The sequence below is a fragment of the Rhineura floridana genome, chromosome 4 (genome assembly GCF_030035675.1).
Source record: "Rhineura floridana isolate rRhiFlo1 chromosome 4, rRhiFlo1.hap2, whole genome shotgun sequence".
Classification (NCBI taxonomy): Eukaryota; Metazoa; Chordata; class Lepidosauria; order Squamata; family Rhineuridae; genus Rhineura; species Rhineura floridana.
Window position 1 is genome coordinate 114,661,322 of NC_084483.1, and position 14,699 is coordinate 114,676,020.

The 14,699-nt window shown below is 39.4% G+C and overlaps 1 protein-coding gene across 4 annotated transcripts in view; it reads left to right on the plus strand.

Moving 5' to 3' along the window:
- SASH1 (SAM and SH3 domain containing 1) overlaps positions 1-14,699 on the plus strand; it is a 259,309-nt gene that overhangs the window by 174,357 nt on the left and 70,253 nt on the right. For 3 of the 4 annotated variants that reach the window (XM_061624068.1, XM_061624067.1, XM_061624070.1), the window contains exons 5-8: positions 397-437; positions 1,151-1,237; positions 3,997-4,109; positions 5,323-5,424. In XM_061624068.1, the coding sequence (XP_061480052.1) occupies positions 397-437; positions 1,151-1,237; positions 3,997-4,109; positions 5,323-5,424 (343 nt within the window). Of the gene's footprint in view, positions 1-171; positions 213-396; positions 438-1,150; positions 1,238-3,996; positions 4,110-5,322; positions 5,425-14,699 lie in introns of those variants that run through there. The other variant, XM_061624069.1, reaches the window with a different exon arrangement.

Consider the following 14,699-nt stretch of genomic DNA (forward strand, 5'->3'; position numbering starts at 1 on the left):
TGTGTGTGTGTGTGTGTGTGTGTGTGTGTGTGTGTGTGTGTGTGTGTGTGTGTGGAGCAAACCGCAGCTGTTTCTCCTGAGCACTCTGGCTGTTTCCCTCTGTTGGAAGTCAGAGCTGTGTGTGCTGGGCAGCCCCTCCTGCATGCCTTAAGTTAGCCTGTTGCCCTCAAGGCCACAATGTTAGAGGGCACTGACCTGTCAACAGTGTTGAAGTGAGATTCAACGGCTAGTCTTGTCAACTTTTGTACATAAAATGGGGCGGGGGACGGGGAGGTGGCACATTTTAGTGTTTGCTTCAGGCAACAAAATGTCTTGAGCCAGCCCTGCAGACAACTCCCAAGCATTTACAAAGTTTGCCACAATCATTCTGTTCCTCTTTTTGTGTGTGTGTTTTAGGTTCTCCCTTCATAAATCAAGTTCTGAAGAAAGCGCTGTAGGTCAGTATACCTCATCTTTATATAATCCTCCCCACCACCACCACCTTGCTTTTTAAAAACCATCATCATTGTTGATCTACCTCACTTGTTTGCAGGGAAAAACGGACTTTTTCAACTGTGAGAATTATTTCTTTAGAATAATATTTTTCATGCATTTTATAATTGTTATATAGGCAGACAGATGTATAGGATGTTTTTGCTTAATCACACTGATACTTTTCCTGGAGCTGTGGGGTTCTCAGCCACTTTTTTCCTTCTCTGTTAAAGAAAACCAAATGTTTTTGTCCCTTTTGGTACAACTGATTTCTTTTACTTCCACCTCTACGTTTGCTTTAAATGGGGATAACTAGAAAGTCAACATTGGCCCAGAAATATGGGCAATAGTCATACTGCACTTCTCTTCTAGATTACAAAAACACAAAGAAAACAAAAACAGAGAATGAAATTACATTTTCATTTTAACTTTTAGATAGATTTTAACATTGGTTTTTTGTTTAGATACTCAGGATTTGAGTATATTTTTAAAAATAAAGTTCAGGACTGTCAATATTGCTTATCTCAAATGTTCTACAACTTTCTTATCCTAAATCATGGATATGTATGACAGCTATTTTACCACTGATTTACCATTTATTTTAAAAAAATAACTGAAATGTGAGGAGGGAATAGATTTCTTTTGTAAATGAATGTCTATTTATTGTGTACCCTTTTAGGTAAAGCAGATTGGAAGAAGAAGAATAGGTATTTTTGGCAAAACTTCCGAAGAAATCAGAAGGGACTAATGAGGCAGTCTTCGAAAGGTACAGCTTTTTAGCTGCTCTGTTTTAATATTTATTATATATTTAGTTCTGTGAGTAGTTTATATATCTAACAGGATCGTAAACAGAATATACATACTTAATTGCAGTAACCAAGAATAGTCTTAATTATTTGACAGTACTCTTTTTGTTAAATGAGTTTCACTAAGTTAGGTTATATACTATTGCCTGATATACCCTGTCCAAAGCTATGGAATTTAACAGACTATGCTTTTTTCTCTTAGAACTATTCTATTCATGAGCATTAGATAAAGCTATTTCATAGTGTGGTTGTTCCACTATTGTCAGAGCAGAACTTTTTTGCATTAAGGAATAAAAAACTGCCTCTCTGATCACCAGCTTCTCCGACTTTTTGTGTGTGCATGCGTGCACACATTCTATGTTTCTGAATCTTCAGTCCTTGACCAACTTACCTAGGAATAACTCCCATTGAACTCTATTTATTTACTATGATTAGATTTATATCCTGCCCTTCCTCCCAGTAGGAGCCTCAATGGGACTTCTGTGTAGACAAGTATAGAATTGTAAATCGCAGGATAGATAAAAACCCTTTATCTCTTGCATCTGGTCTCTGATGACCTTCAATTTTAATTTTTAGTGTGAAGCTTCTTTAGTTAAAAGAACCAATATCGATGGGATGTGTTGATTTTTACTCTTTTGACTTATTTGGCAGCCCTACAATTTAGAAATATTTGTTGTTCATTAAACCTAACCTTAATTATTTCAGCGATGCAGATACATTCTGCAACATGACTTAGAGAATACTAAAGTTGTGCATTTTGCACTTGAGTAACATTCTGTTGAGACCAGGGTTAATAGCTGACCGTGAATGCTCCTAAGAGGGTTCTTTCAGTCTTCTCAGCTTGTACTAGGAAAAAATACAATATGAATTCTGATTTAGAATTATGTCCCATCCAGAAGTTGTGGTTTGGTCTTGTCTTTACTGATTGTAGTACGTTGGCACTGAAACAAGCCACAATACCTGGTTTGGACGTAATGCTAAGTCAGAGATCATAATTTGTTCTCTCTGTCTGCTGGCAGGAAAGAGCAAAAAAGATCGGTCAAGTGTGATCATAGTAAACCAACCTCCTCCAATAAACTGTGGATAGTCTGGTTTCTGTGCATATGATGGTCTGGTCTCCCTACATATAACTTTGCATTCTGAGAGATAAAACCAGGTGATTCCTGAGTTAACTGGGGGCTAGCAACATGAAATCAATGATCACTTTTAGTTGAAATCCAATGTGCTTGTTCCATAAGTGCAGGAATGTCTATTTGTGCAACAGAACTTTCCCCACTTCCTCTCTCCACACATGCCCTGCACCCTCTCCAAATCTGCTCTGGAAGGTCGAGGGAAGCTACAGAACAGGTTTATGGGGCACATGGGCAGAGGAGAGGAAGGGAAGTCCTATTGCGCAGTCAAAAGTCCTTGTAGTAATGAAACAAGTGCATTGAATACCATGCTCTGTGCCCTTTCATCAATCTCCTCTAAGGTAATAGTGTTAAATAGTAAGCATAATCACTTACGTAATGCTCTCAAGTTACAACTATAGAAGCTGAGATCGATGAGATGCCTATTAGCAGTATAATGTAAATAATATCACACATTATACTTCATTGTAGAAACTTTCCTTATTCAGGCTATTTTTGCATTAGCAGGGTGCTGACAGAACAGCAAAGGGCATTTCTGATATTGAACAAAAGGCATTTCTGATTATTAAACAATCCATTATCCTCATTTGCAATAATTTTCAAGTTATCAAGGTCATGGACAGATTATCATCAGGCTTTTGAACTTTTCTGTTACGTTGTACATTTTATAGCATAGCCCTGACTCCCTGACTTGTGCTGCTAGAGTGGTTAGGATATGAGAGTTGTCCATCTGCCAAATTCTGCTGAGCTCCACTAAAAGCACAGTGGTTGAGAAGTTGTTCCTGCCAGCGATAGCAACTGTATGGCTTCGAAATGGAGGGGCTGGAGCAGAGCCAGCCATGGATCCATTGGATCCACCACTCCCTTCTACAATTGTGCTCACTAAAATACATCATGCAATCATCAAAATACTGCTTAGAGATTTTTAAATATTAAATGGTATATGAATGCTTCTAAATAAATAAATGAAAATATAATTAAAAACAGCACCATTAAAGACAGTAATTCTGTATAGTATAGGATAAGTACCATCTTATTCCATCCTTATTTGTTATATTTCCTCTTCAAAGACAAATGCTGCCTAAGCTAATAAATGATAGGTTGTGAATATGGCGGATTAGTACAAAGGATGATAGGAATTGGTTTACAATGCAGAAAATCTCTTTAGAAATGACCCAACATACCAGACGTTGGATTAGCATTTATTTTGCTGCTTTGTCATTGTCTGTAATGATTTCCAAGTATAATAAATATATTCTAGGCCATGTCTTCTTTCTAAGCTCTATTGATTTGAAGAAGCAAAATAGGTCACTAGAGAGGAATATTTTATCATTGTTCCTCTGATCAAACTGTGGGGTGAAACTGGCAACAGCTCTCCTGGCATGGCTGCTGTCCTCTGCATCATCTCGTCTAGATTGTATTGTTTTTCAAAACACAAATACAAATGTTGGCATGTATCTCATAATTTTGAAGGGGTTTCACTTGAGCTTAAATAGCTTGACTAACATGGAAAACAGGTTTTAGAGGTCAGTAGACCTTTCTTATATTTTATTTTTTAAAGATTGTTATTCTTTTCTATCTGTCTTCAGGGGAGGATGTTGGTTATGTGGCAAGTGAGATCACAATGAGTGACGAGGAGCGGATCCAGCTAATGATGATGGTGAAGGAGAAGATGATCACTATTGAGGAAGCACTTGCAAGAGTATGTGATGCAAATACCTACTCTCCAGCCATTCCTTGATCATCCTTTGTGAGGCTGTAATCTGTGCCATAATAGGTTAGGTCATAGCAGTGAATCACTAGAACCTTGTAGATAGGTTATCATAATTACTGAGACCAAAGCAGTACAGAGGCATTCCAGATAGGTGACTTTTGTGGAGTGGGGTAGAAGCAATGGTTGCTTACACATAGCACTGTGCCTGGCCAGTATATAGATTCCAAATGAAAGCAGTTATGTGAATAACAGCAGAGTCTTACACATTTCTGCTCAGATGTAAATCCCATTATGTTCAGTGGGCTTACTCTGTGATAACTGATTATAGGATTGTAGCCTAAGTGGTTTTAAAAAGTTTGAGAATCATTGTTCCGTTGTGTGATGTTAACCTGAGTAATAGAGTGGTATGTGTAGGCATGTATGGGTGGCTAAGTGAATTTGCATTACAGCTTAACTAAGCATGAAAGCTCAGCGTCACACTGATAAGATTGTCGACTCTGCAGTAAATACTTAATGAGACCATGCTTTGAAGCTGACATTTCAGTTCACATATAACTTTCTCTCCATTAACTTTGAGAGGGATGATTTCCCACATTTCTATATTAGCAATCACTAGTAGAATACACCAAAAATTGTTAATTTTAAAATATAATAGAACTGAGTTCTTATGTGTGTGTCTTGATTCTTTCTGATCTCTCCATAGAGAAAAAAAAGTAGTAGTATTGGCAGAACAATAGTGTCCAACGGGTTTCCAACCTGTGGTCCACAGCTTCATTCAGCTGGTCTATGATATGTCTGCATTAAATGTTCATATTGATTTTTCATTGTATTTGTATTGCCTTTTTGACTACGTATATTATATTTTATTGTATTGCAGTTTGAATTCTATGGAATTCAATTTGAAATACAATAAAATACAGTATTAGACATAAAAGAAGCAATAAAATACAATTAAAAATCATACAGCCTCTTGCACAGCACATTACAATTACTACAGTTGGCAGAAAAATCATTAAGTGGTCCACCAAGGCCTGCAGCAGTTGTCAAGTGATCCATGAGGAAACGTTTGGGAACCACTGGTGTAGAGTATGAATAGACCTGAAAGTACAATCATTCTTTGTTATAAATGAAATCAATTAAACAACATATTTGTAGCTAGCAAGAAATTAATTGGTTACTCTTTGTCTTATTTTCATTTCAGCTTAAGGAATATGAGGCCCAGCACCGGCAGTCAGGTAACATGGACTCTTCCGAATGGCCTGATACTCCTTACCCAACTTTTGATGGCTCCTCTAATTGTAATGTGAGTATCAGTCTCTACAGTGCTGTTAATTATATTGTTGATGTTGACATATAAGGGTATATCCATATGGCACTTGAAGGCGAACCAAGAAGTTTGGACAACGCAGATAAAATTTGCCTAAAGACATTATGGCTTCTTATCCAATTGAAACTGGAAAGCCTCCTCCACAAAAACTCTATAATAACTTTTTTTTAAAGTTTCAGCTTTTCTCAGTTGGATCTCATGACCGTCAGTTACAGTATCAATATTCTTTTTGCCTTTGTTCAGTATAGACTATGTCCATATTCTCCTAAAGTTTCAAATTTTTCTCACACAGCACCTTCTTTCAACCAAAAGGTGGTATTTATGGCTTTAAGTATTTATGGTATTTATGCTTTCATTGTAGACCACATAACAGATATGCTTTAAGGTGATCCACTCTTAGGGCCTGTTCACACAAATTCCTTGACATGTAGTAAATAATACTACATGAATAAAGTTTGCACATATCGTCTCTCAGTCTGTTGTGTGTGTATCTGCTCTCATCCACAGGGTTTGGTTTTATGGATGCAACTGCAAAAGTCATTTTTAAAGCATTTGTGGTGTCATGCCAAAAATTGAATCTTGCTCATGACATTGCACAAGCTTCTCTAATGTTGTTTCCTTGGCTGCCATGTACCCAGTATTCATATGGATGTAGCATGAGTTAAGCTCCTGTGTAAAATTATCTTGCTGTAGCTCTCCTAAGGCATTTATATTTTCTGTGTCCAAAATCAAGCATGTTTTCATTTTCAAAACCCAGAAAGGCTCACTTTTTCCACTTGAACTTTTTGGCTGTTACCCTGTGGCTAGTTAAATATGCTTGTTTGTTTGGACTTTTACCTTGGTCTATTGCAAGCATAAATTAAGATGATTATCTGAGATCATGTCATACTAGATATATGTTGGTTGTTTAAAATATGGCAATTTACATTAATCCTATATATTTGTTTGTCATGGTTCCTTATAAGAATAATAGTGAAATTCCCAGCATGTTTACTCAGAAGTAAGTCCCAGTGTATTCAGTTCAATTTAATCTCTCATGAATGGTTTTAGGATTGCAGCTGAAGATATTTAAATGGTCTTCTTGTAACCCCAACTCAAAGTAGGGGTCTTGCTCTGCAGTAATAACCTTCCCTAATATATAGCTTTAGAGGAAAGAAGTTGATCTATTGAGCTTTTAAGCTGTGAAATGGAGTTTTAAAAAATAAACTGCAAGATGGATTTGCATGCACGTAGCTGAGCATCACATTTAAAAAAAATCTGCTGTTGACATGTGTCATGCTGAAAAGATTTAATTTCTGTTGATCTTGCTTGTTGCTTACAACCTCCTGTCATTTACACCTTTTCTATTGGCAAATTGAGATGTTTGATCCGTTGCCCAGCTGAAATACAAAAGCAATTAGCAAAGGAAAGGGTGGCATCTCCCCTGTGTCTGTAGAGAGGCTGCCCTCTGTTGTCACTATACTGTTAAATCTAGTCTCAGTTTGGAGGCTTGCATTTATTCTCTTTCTTTTGAATGTGCCAAGCCAACAGCTGTATTGGCTTTATGCCAGATACATGGAGATTAACATTTAATCTTCTCATTGTCTGTCCAGTTCATACTTTCAGAAGCAGGCAGCATTAAAGACTTTACCATTCTAGTCATGTCTATGTGAAGTTAATGTTCCTGGATCAGGCCTGTGTGTTTTCTTCTTTCACTCCGCCACTCCTGTCCCTTCCCCCTCTAATTTAAAATGCATCTGAATGTTCTTTTGGCAAGAAGGACTGCTCTTGTTGAGCCTCTTCAGAGGTTTTTGTTGCTGCAAGCAGTTTGTATATTACAGAATGAAGTTCCTTTCCGAGATTTCTCAATGAGTGCTTACAGGTGTGTACTGCCTTACCAGAGGGGTTGGGATGACTGAGAATTTAATTACTTCTCAAAAAAAATTATGTTAACACTTCAAGGGTACACATCATGGAATTGCAGAATAAGAGCCTTGTTTTTTAAGATGTTTTGTTCTTAAGATTTTTTTTTTAAGTTTAGTGCTTTATCATCTGTTTTCCGCTCTCAGCTCCCTTTCTCAGGAAGGACGTGATAAACTGTTATTTATTTATTTATTTGTTTGTTTATTTATTTATTTATAAATAAATAAATAAATAAATAATATAAGAGTCAGGAATCAGTAACTACTCACTCCCACATAAGTGTGTATAAGATTACAGAAAAAGTCAGCTAGTCCAGAGGTACTCAATGCAGGGCCCTCCAGATGTTCTTGAATTATAGTTCTTGCCCATTGGCCATGCTGAGCTGGAGATGAAGGGAACTGGAGCTCAAATATGTCTGGAGGGCACCTAGTCCTAGTCATGAGCTAGTCCATGAATCCAGTAGACTCGCCCCTCTCAGACTGTCCTATACAATCTAGACCATGGTGTGCCACAAGCAGAAACCAGGTCCGCTACAGAAAGGGATCCTCAAAGAAATTGCTGCAGGGGAAGACAATAATGATCCAGAATATTTATGGATTATTGCCCTAAAAGAAAACTCTATTGAGCTCCATATACAATGGCACAATAACACAACCCCCTAACACTATTTAACATCATTTAAAGATTGATACGAATATTTATTGGGTTGTACTCAATGTAGCTCTAAGTCAGTACTTCTGTCAGCACAAGTATTTCTGCTCGTGCAGTGGAACTTCCCTTCTGTCCTCCCCCCATGCTCCCCATAAATCTGTTCTAGAAGTTCCTCCAAGCCTCCAGAGCAGATTTGGGGAGTGTGTGGGGCATGCATACGGGGAGGAGAGGGGTGAAAGTTATGTTGCACTAGCAGTAATTCCTGTGCTGATGGGACAAGTTGATAGAATACCTCCCATAGTCTCTTCCCTTAGGTTGGGTTGGATAAGGTGAACAATATGTATTACTCTTAATATTTTTGATATTCCTGTATTTTTGTTACTTTTTATATAAGATGGTTACGTTCCTTCAATGTATCTTTCAGTGTGTGTTTTTAAAGTATAAAGAATGAAAATTTTTAAAAAAAACAAGAAAATGTCTTAAATATGACGTGAAGAAATTTGACACAGGAGTGCCAAGGGTGGGAAGAAAGGTGGATATGAGGATAAATGGGGGAAGTATATTCATCAGTTCAGGTACTGGGCTTAGTTTCAGAAGAGGATTGGGATTAAGGTTTTGGGGGGAAAGTGTTTTGTGGGTTACTTAGATCCTCTTTCATGACAAGCTACATATATATTACTAACAGGCAGAAAACCTTGCGGTTTAGGAATGTACCTATAGCCCACAGATATTTCTATCAAACTTTAAAAAGGAGGGAAATTGGGCAGCTATAGTGAATGAACCAAGGGAGCAGGAGACCTGACCTCTCTCAGATATTGTACTGCCCTACAAATTTGTCAAAATGCAAACACAATTTGGGTTGGTCTTTCACAGTCCAATTCACTTCCTGTGTAGCTTGGAAGAATTTGGTAACATGTGCCTCTGAGCATATGGCGAGTGGTGGCAACACCTGCCATCTCCAAAGATGGAGAATTATATTTTTGTATGTTTGTTGGTGTTCTTCTTACTTTGCTTCTTTTCTGTGTTACTAATGTTTCTACAGGGAATCTAACCTAGAAATTTTTATTTCCCTCATTATTCATCCTAGAAATCTGTGTCAAATTTATTTTTATTAATTTCAAAGCCTTTTTATTGGTCAATGTCATATGATGGTGAAGACAGCCTTTTGTGTTCAAATTGGAGGTAATGTTCTATTTCTATTTTGGGTGCATTAAATGTTGAATCTGAAACTTCAGTTTGATATAAAATCAGACTGATTACAATATGTTGCTTCTTCAGCAATGAGGATGAATGTTTTCAGCCTGCTATGTTTAAACCACTTTATTTAAGGCAAGGTATAAATGTACTTGCCTTCAAGTCGATTCCGACTTACGGTGACCCTATGAATAGGGTTTTCATGGTAAGTGGTATTCAGAGGGGGTTTACCATTGCCTTCCTCTGAGGCTGAGAGCAGTGACTGGCCCAAGGTCACCCAGTGAGTTTCATGGCTGTGTGGGGATTCGAACCCTGATCTCCCACTAAACCACACTGGCTCTCTTAAGGCAAGGTGGGCACGGTCAATTAAAAACATAGAGCACATCTAGAATTTTGCTAGAATATATTTCACCTCCCACCGTTTTATCTTATGCAAATTGAGACAATCCTGAGGTCCACTGGAGACTATTTTGCAGAAGTGCCATTATTCCACAATTATGTTTGGAATTTTTTTAGTGTAAATTTTACAAAGTGTTGCTGTATTTCACATATTCACGGAAATAGAAACAAAAGAAAATAATTTCCTATAGGAAACTTCACTAAAATTGTGAAGTAAATCAGACGTATTGAAAGTGACCATCTGAGCTATATCAACTGTCTTAATAATGTTGCTTCCTCCCTGCTAAAACAAGATCAGCACAGCACATGTCTTCTTTCTATTATTTGGGCTGATTGCAGGTGTTGCCACCACTCACCATATGCTCAGTGGCACATGTTACCAAATTCTTGCAAGCTACACAGCAAGTGGATTGGACTGTGAAAGACCAACCCAAATTGTGTTTGTATTTTCACAAATTTGTAGGGCGGTACAATATCTCAGAGAGGAGGTCAGGTCTCCTGCTCCCCTGGTGCATTCACTACAGCAGCCCAATTTCCCTGCTTTTTAAAGTTTGATAGAAATATCTGTGGGCTATAGGTACGTGCTTAAACCGCAAGGTTTTTTGCCTATTAGTGAATTTCCCTGCTTTTTAATCCAGGAGGTAAGAAATGGGATCCTGTGCAAGTTTGCTGAGAATGGATTGATCATTTGCATGCTTATTCAGTTCAGTGGGATTTACTCCCTTGCAATCATGCCTAGGATAGGTGAAACTGACCACAGGGGATGGGGAGGGGAGGAGGAGGAGGAGGGAGGGGAGGAAAGGCAGAGGGGATGACTGGGATGGGAGCAGGCAGGAGGGGGAGGGGAGAAGGACAGGTTTGATCATTTGCATGTTTATTGAGTTCAGTGCGATTTACTCCTGGGCAATCATGTTTAGGATAAGTAACACTGACCCAGAGGGGGGGAGGAAGGAAGGGCAGGAGTGGGCAAGAGAGGAGAGGGGAAGGAGGGGGAAAGCAGGTCTGATCATTTGCATGGTTATTGAGTTCAATGGGATTTACTCCTATGCAATCATCATTAGGCTAGGAAAAACTGACTGAGGAGGAGGGGGAGGGGGAAAGAGAAGGATCATATTGGAGGGAGGCAAAGGAAGGGGGGAGGGCAGGTTTGATCATTTGCATGCTTATAGAGTTCAATGGTATTTACTTCTGTGCAATCATGTTTGAAAATGGAAATGGACTGCCTTCAAGTCAACTGGACTTATGGTGACCCTATGAATAGGGTTTTCATGGTAAATGGTATTCAGAGGTGGTTTACCATTGCCTTTCTCTGAGGGTAAGAAGCAGTGACTGGCCCAAGGTCACCCAGTGAGCTTCATGGCTGCGTGGGGATTCGAACCCTGGTCTCCCAGGTGATAGTCCAACACTGACCTGGAGGGGGAGGGGAAGAGATTGGGTGGGTGGGCACTGGGCAGAAGGGAAGCCCCTTTCCTTTCCAAAAGGAAAACATTGCAAACAGTATCATTGCTTTTCAGCATTTTCCCCACCTTTTTATTCTACAGCAGGCACATGTAGCCTCCCACCCAAATTTAAACCAAAGCTGTCCCTGGTGTTATCCACATCAGGCCTTTATTTCACTTTGGACAGTCATGGCTTACCTCAAAGTATCCTGGGAAGTGTAGTTAGTGAATGGTGCTGAGAGTTGCTAGGAGACGCCCTGTTCCCCTCACAGAGGTTCCATCAGAGTGGCTGATTGTTAAACCAGTCTGGCCACTGGAGTGCCGTCAGTGAAATAGGAGTCTCCTCTCAGCACCCTTCACAAACTACACCAGGATTCTTTGAGGGAAGCCATGACTGTCTCACTGAAATCAAAGTCTGATGTGGGTGTGACCCCCTGATGAGGCAAGCCCAGCAGCTGTGAGTCTGGCATTTAGAACACTGACAGTTGGTTCTTACTGAGTATGCCCCATGTTACAATTGGGTTCCAGCCAACCTTTCTTAAATTAATTAAAAATCAGCCAGACATTTTTTTAACTTTTAAATTGCAGAAGATGAAGGTCAGAATATGGGGCAAGGTCATTAACAGGATTACAGGTACTCTGTGAACATGGCTGATTTTTAATGAATTTCAACAGATTATGAGAACTCTGAGAGAAAAAAAGTCCAAAAGGGCTCTGCATTTCCCCCCGCTCTTTTTAGACTTTGAACTCTCTATTCTGTCTGACTATTTTGTGTATCGCCATGAAAATTTAGAGGGTTGTTAAGCAAACGTTTCTGAGTTCAGGACGATAAGTTTTGTAAGGTTTTGTTTTGAAATAAGCTTATGGGAAGCATCAGAATGGCATGGGGTGTATTTTCAATTTAGCATTGCGGAATGTGAAAAATCCACACTGCTTATACTATACAGCTACTCTCATGGCTGTATAATAACTCCATGTCTACCTCTTCTGGACTCCAGAAGGAAGGAGAGTCTTCACTCTTTGTGAAGACCAAGATTCAAGAATACTTATAGCACTTATTTACTTCCCAGCTATGTCCATCCTTAGGGATCTATGACCATCACCACACATGGCTATGAAGGGAAGCCATCACTTTTGCCCTTTCTTGTTTGCTTTTGTAACTTAATTTGCTTTGGAAACGTCTGTTTCCCCAAGAGATTTTCCTGGAAAGCAAGTGCCACCAGAGGGGGTTATTTGCTAGGGTGAAGGAAATAACAAACTTCAGTGGACCAAGACATCAAGAGCAACTTATTCTTAAAAGTATTTCCTGGTCTAATCACTGCAGTACTATCATTTCTATGTAGGGTCTGTAGGGAGCCAACACAGGCTCAGGAGTGCGGTGTTTCAAAAGAGTCTTTCATTACTCTGCCAGAATGATAGGCATCACACGACTCTTTGGTGAGGCCTTAGAACCCCATCCCCCCCCCAAAAAAAATCAGTGAGCCTGCTCTGCTCACTAAGTACTATAAATTAGGGTGGAACCAGTGGCCCTCCAGATGTTGCTGGACTACAGCTCCCGTCATCCTAAGATCCATAGATCAGTGGCAGAGCACTTGCTTTTACATGCAGCAGGTCCCAGACTAGATCCCTAGTAACAGAGCTGGGAAAGATCTCTCTTTGGCCAAAACGTTGGGGAGCTGCTGCTAGTTAGCAAAAGTGAGCAAAACAGACCAATTTTTTGATTCCATATAAGGCAGTGTGATGCATTTAAGATACTATTTATACTCTTTTTGTCTTTTGAGGCAGAGGAACAGAGGATTATCTTTCACAGCCTGCCAAAAGAAAAAAGTGTAGTTAAGAGGCTGCATATACTTCCATATACATGCAGATAGCGCTTGTGTACATCTTCGTGTATCTGTGACTGAATGTATAAATTCTATCATGTACATCCCTGTGCTTCTAAGAATAAACAGCCGAATTGGGGGGTATTTTCAATTTAACATGACGGAATGTGAAAAATACCATGTTGGCTATAGTATAAAGTGTATATGTGCAAGCTTATATATATATAGCTTTGGGGTGGTTGAGTGTATAGTTCACTGGCTATTTTTCCATTTGGCAATGAAATCCAGAGAACCTTCCCAACTCCATGCTAGGTTATGGCCTAGATTCAAGTCAGGTGTGCTCTAATGGCTATTCCCTACTTGTGCTAAGTAAGGAATACACTCTGTTTGTGTATGTTTGACACTCTGCCACCAACCTATCAAATGGTAATAGAAAAAGAAATGCTTGCCAGGAGGATTTACAGAAATTGAATTTAAAACTTACTGGCATGTTCAAATTACATCTGGGCAGAACTGGCCCAAATTGACCTCCAGATCTGAGACCTCTGGACAGAATGGTAAGGCTTCATTAACAATTCCTTCATTCCATCTTGGCACATTGCCATGTACTTCCTCCCTCATTCCTCACATGTGACAACTGTCTAATTCCTCATTTTATATTCAGTGGAAAGTTGAGACTTAACAAGTTCCCTGTGTGAGTCAGCCAGCAGGGGATGCTGTAAAAGTAATGAATTCCCTGTATTCTGCCACATCTCACAAGCACACACCCCTCCCAAATCAAAGCCATCCTCGTCTTCAAGCTCATGTGTTTCATTGCTGGGAAAGAAAGCCCCTTCTTTATCTCAGGACAAAACTGAGGATTTTAACTTTTTAGCTTTTGGGAAGCAGCCGAATGGCTTGGGGGGTATTTTCAATTTAACATGACAGAATGTGAAAAATACCATGTTGGCTATAGTATAAAGCCACTGTTGTGGCTGTATAATAAAATAGCGTTTGTATAATAAGAGGCTTGATAGTTCTTCCCTCATCAGTATCTAGAAGGCCTAGCTGAATGGTCTGAGATTACCTGCGCACTATGTCTTAATATAGTGGAAGATGAACGGATGTCAAGTAGATCTGACAGGTGTTTTTATGAAAGACCTAAGATGCCCTGAATTTTCTAAAGGAAGAGTGGGTTGTAAAGTTAGCTACATAAATATTCATATAGCCCCATACAATCTGATAATTTTGCAAAGTACAGTTCTTCCAGTTGGGAGGAGCCAAGCTAGATTTGGGAAGGCCCCTCCTCCAGGGCTCAAAAGACAGCTGTCCCCCTCCTATCTGGACCTCTCTTCCAGTCTCCAGACAGCTTTCTGCCTTCAGTGGAAGTAGGCAAGCTTCATTGGGGCTCCTATCCGAGGAAATACCAAGCCAAAAGCAAACAAACAAGGAAGGGCAAAGCAAACTACCAAAGGTTCCCCCTCTAAATCTTGCTTTGATTGTGGGGTAGGTGGTTGCATGGGACTTGCTTGGACAGAAGGTCCTACAAACCCTGCCTTCTTGTGACGGAAGCAGAGAGGTATCTGAGGAAAGGGAGGTCTCCCAGATGCTGAAAGAAGTTGAAATCTTCCTTCCTGGCTCTGAAGGAGGGGCCTTCTCAAAGGTTGCTGCCTTCCTTCCCTGAAGAAAAACTAACACCCTGGTAAAATTATTTTGTCAAAATTGCTATTAAAAATGGAATTTTTAGATTGCTGCAGGCCACCCAAACTCATTCTCAATATCATAGCAAGCAGTTCTGTACAGACATATATGTTACTATATTTGTCTCTCTCCCATTACATATATGTTTTTATGCATGTGAACT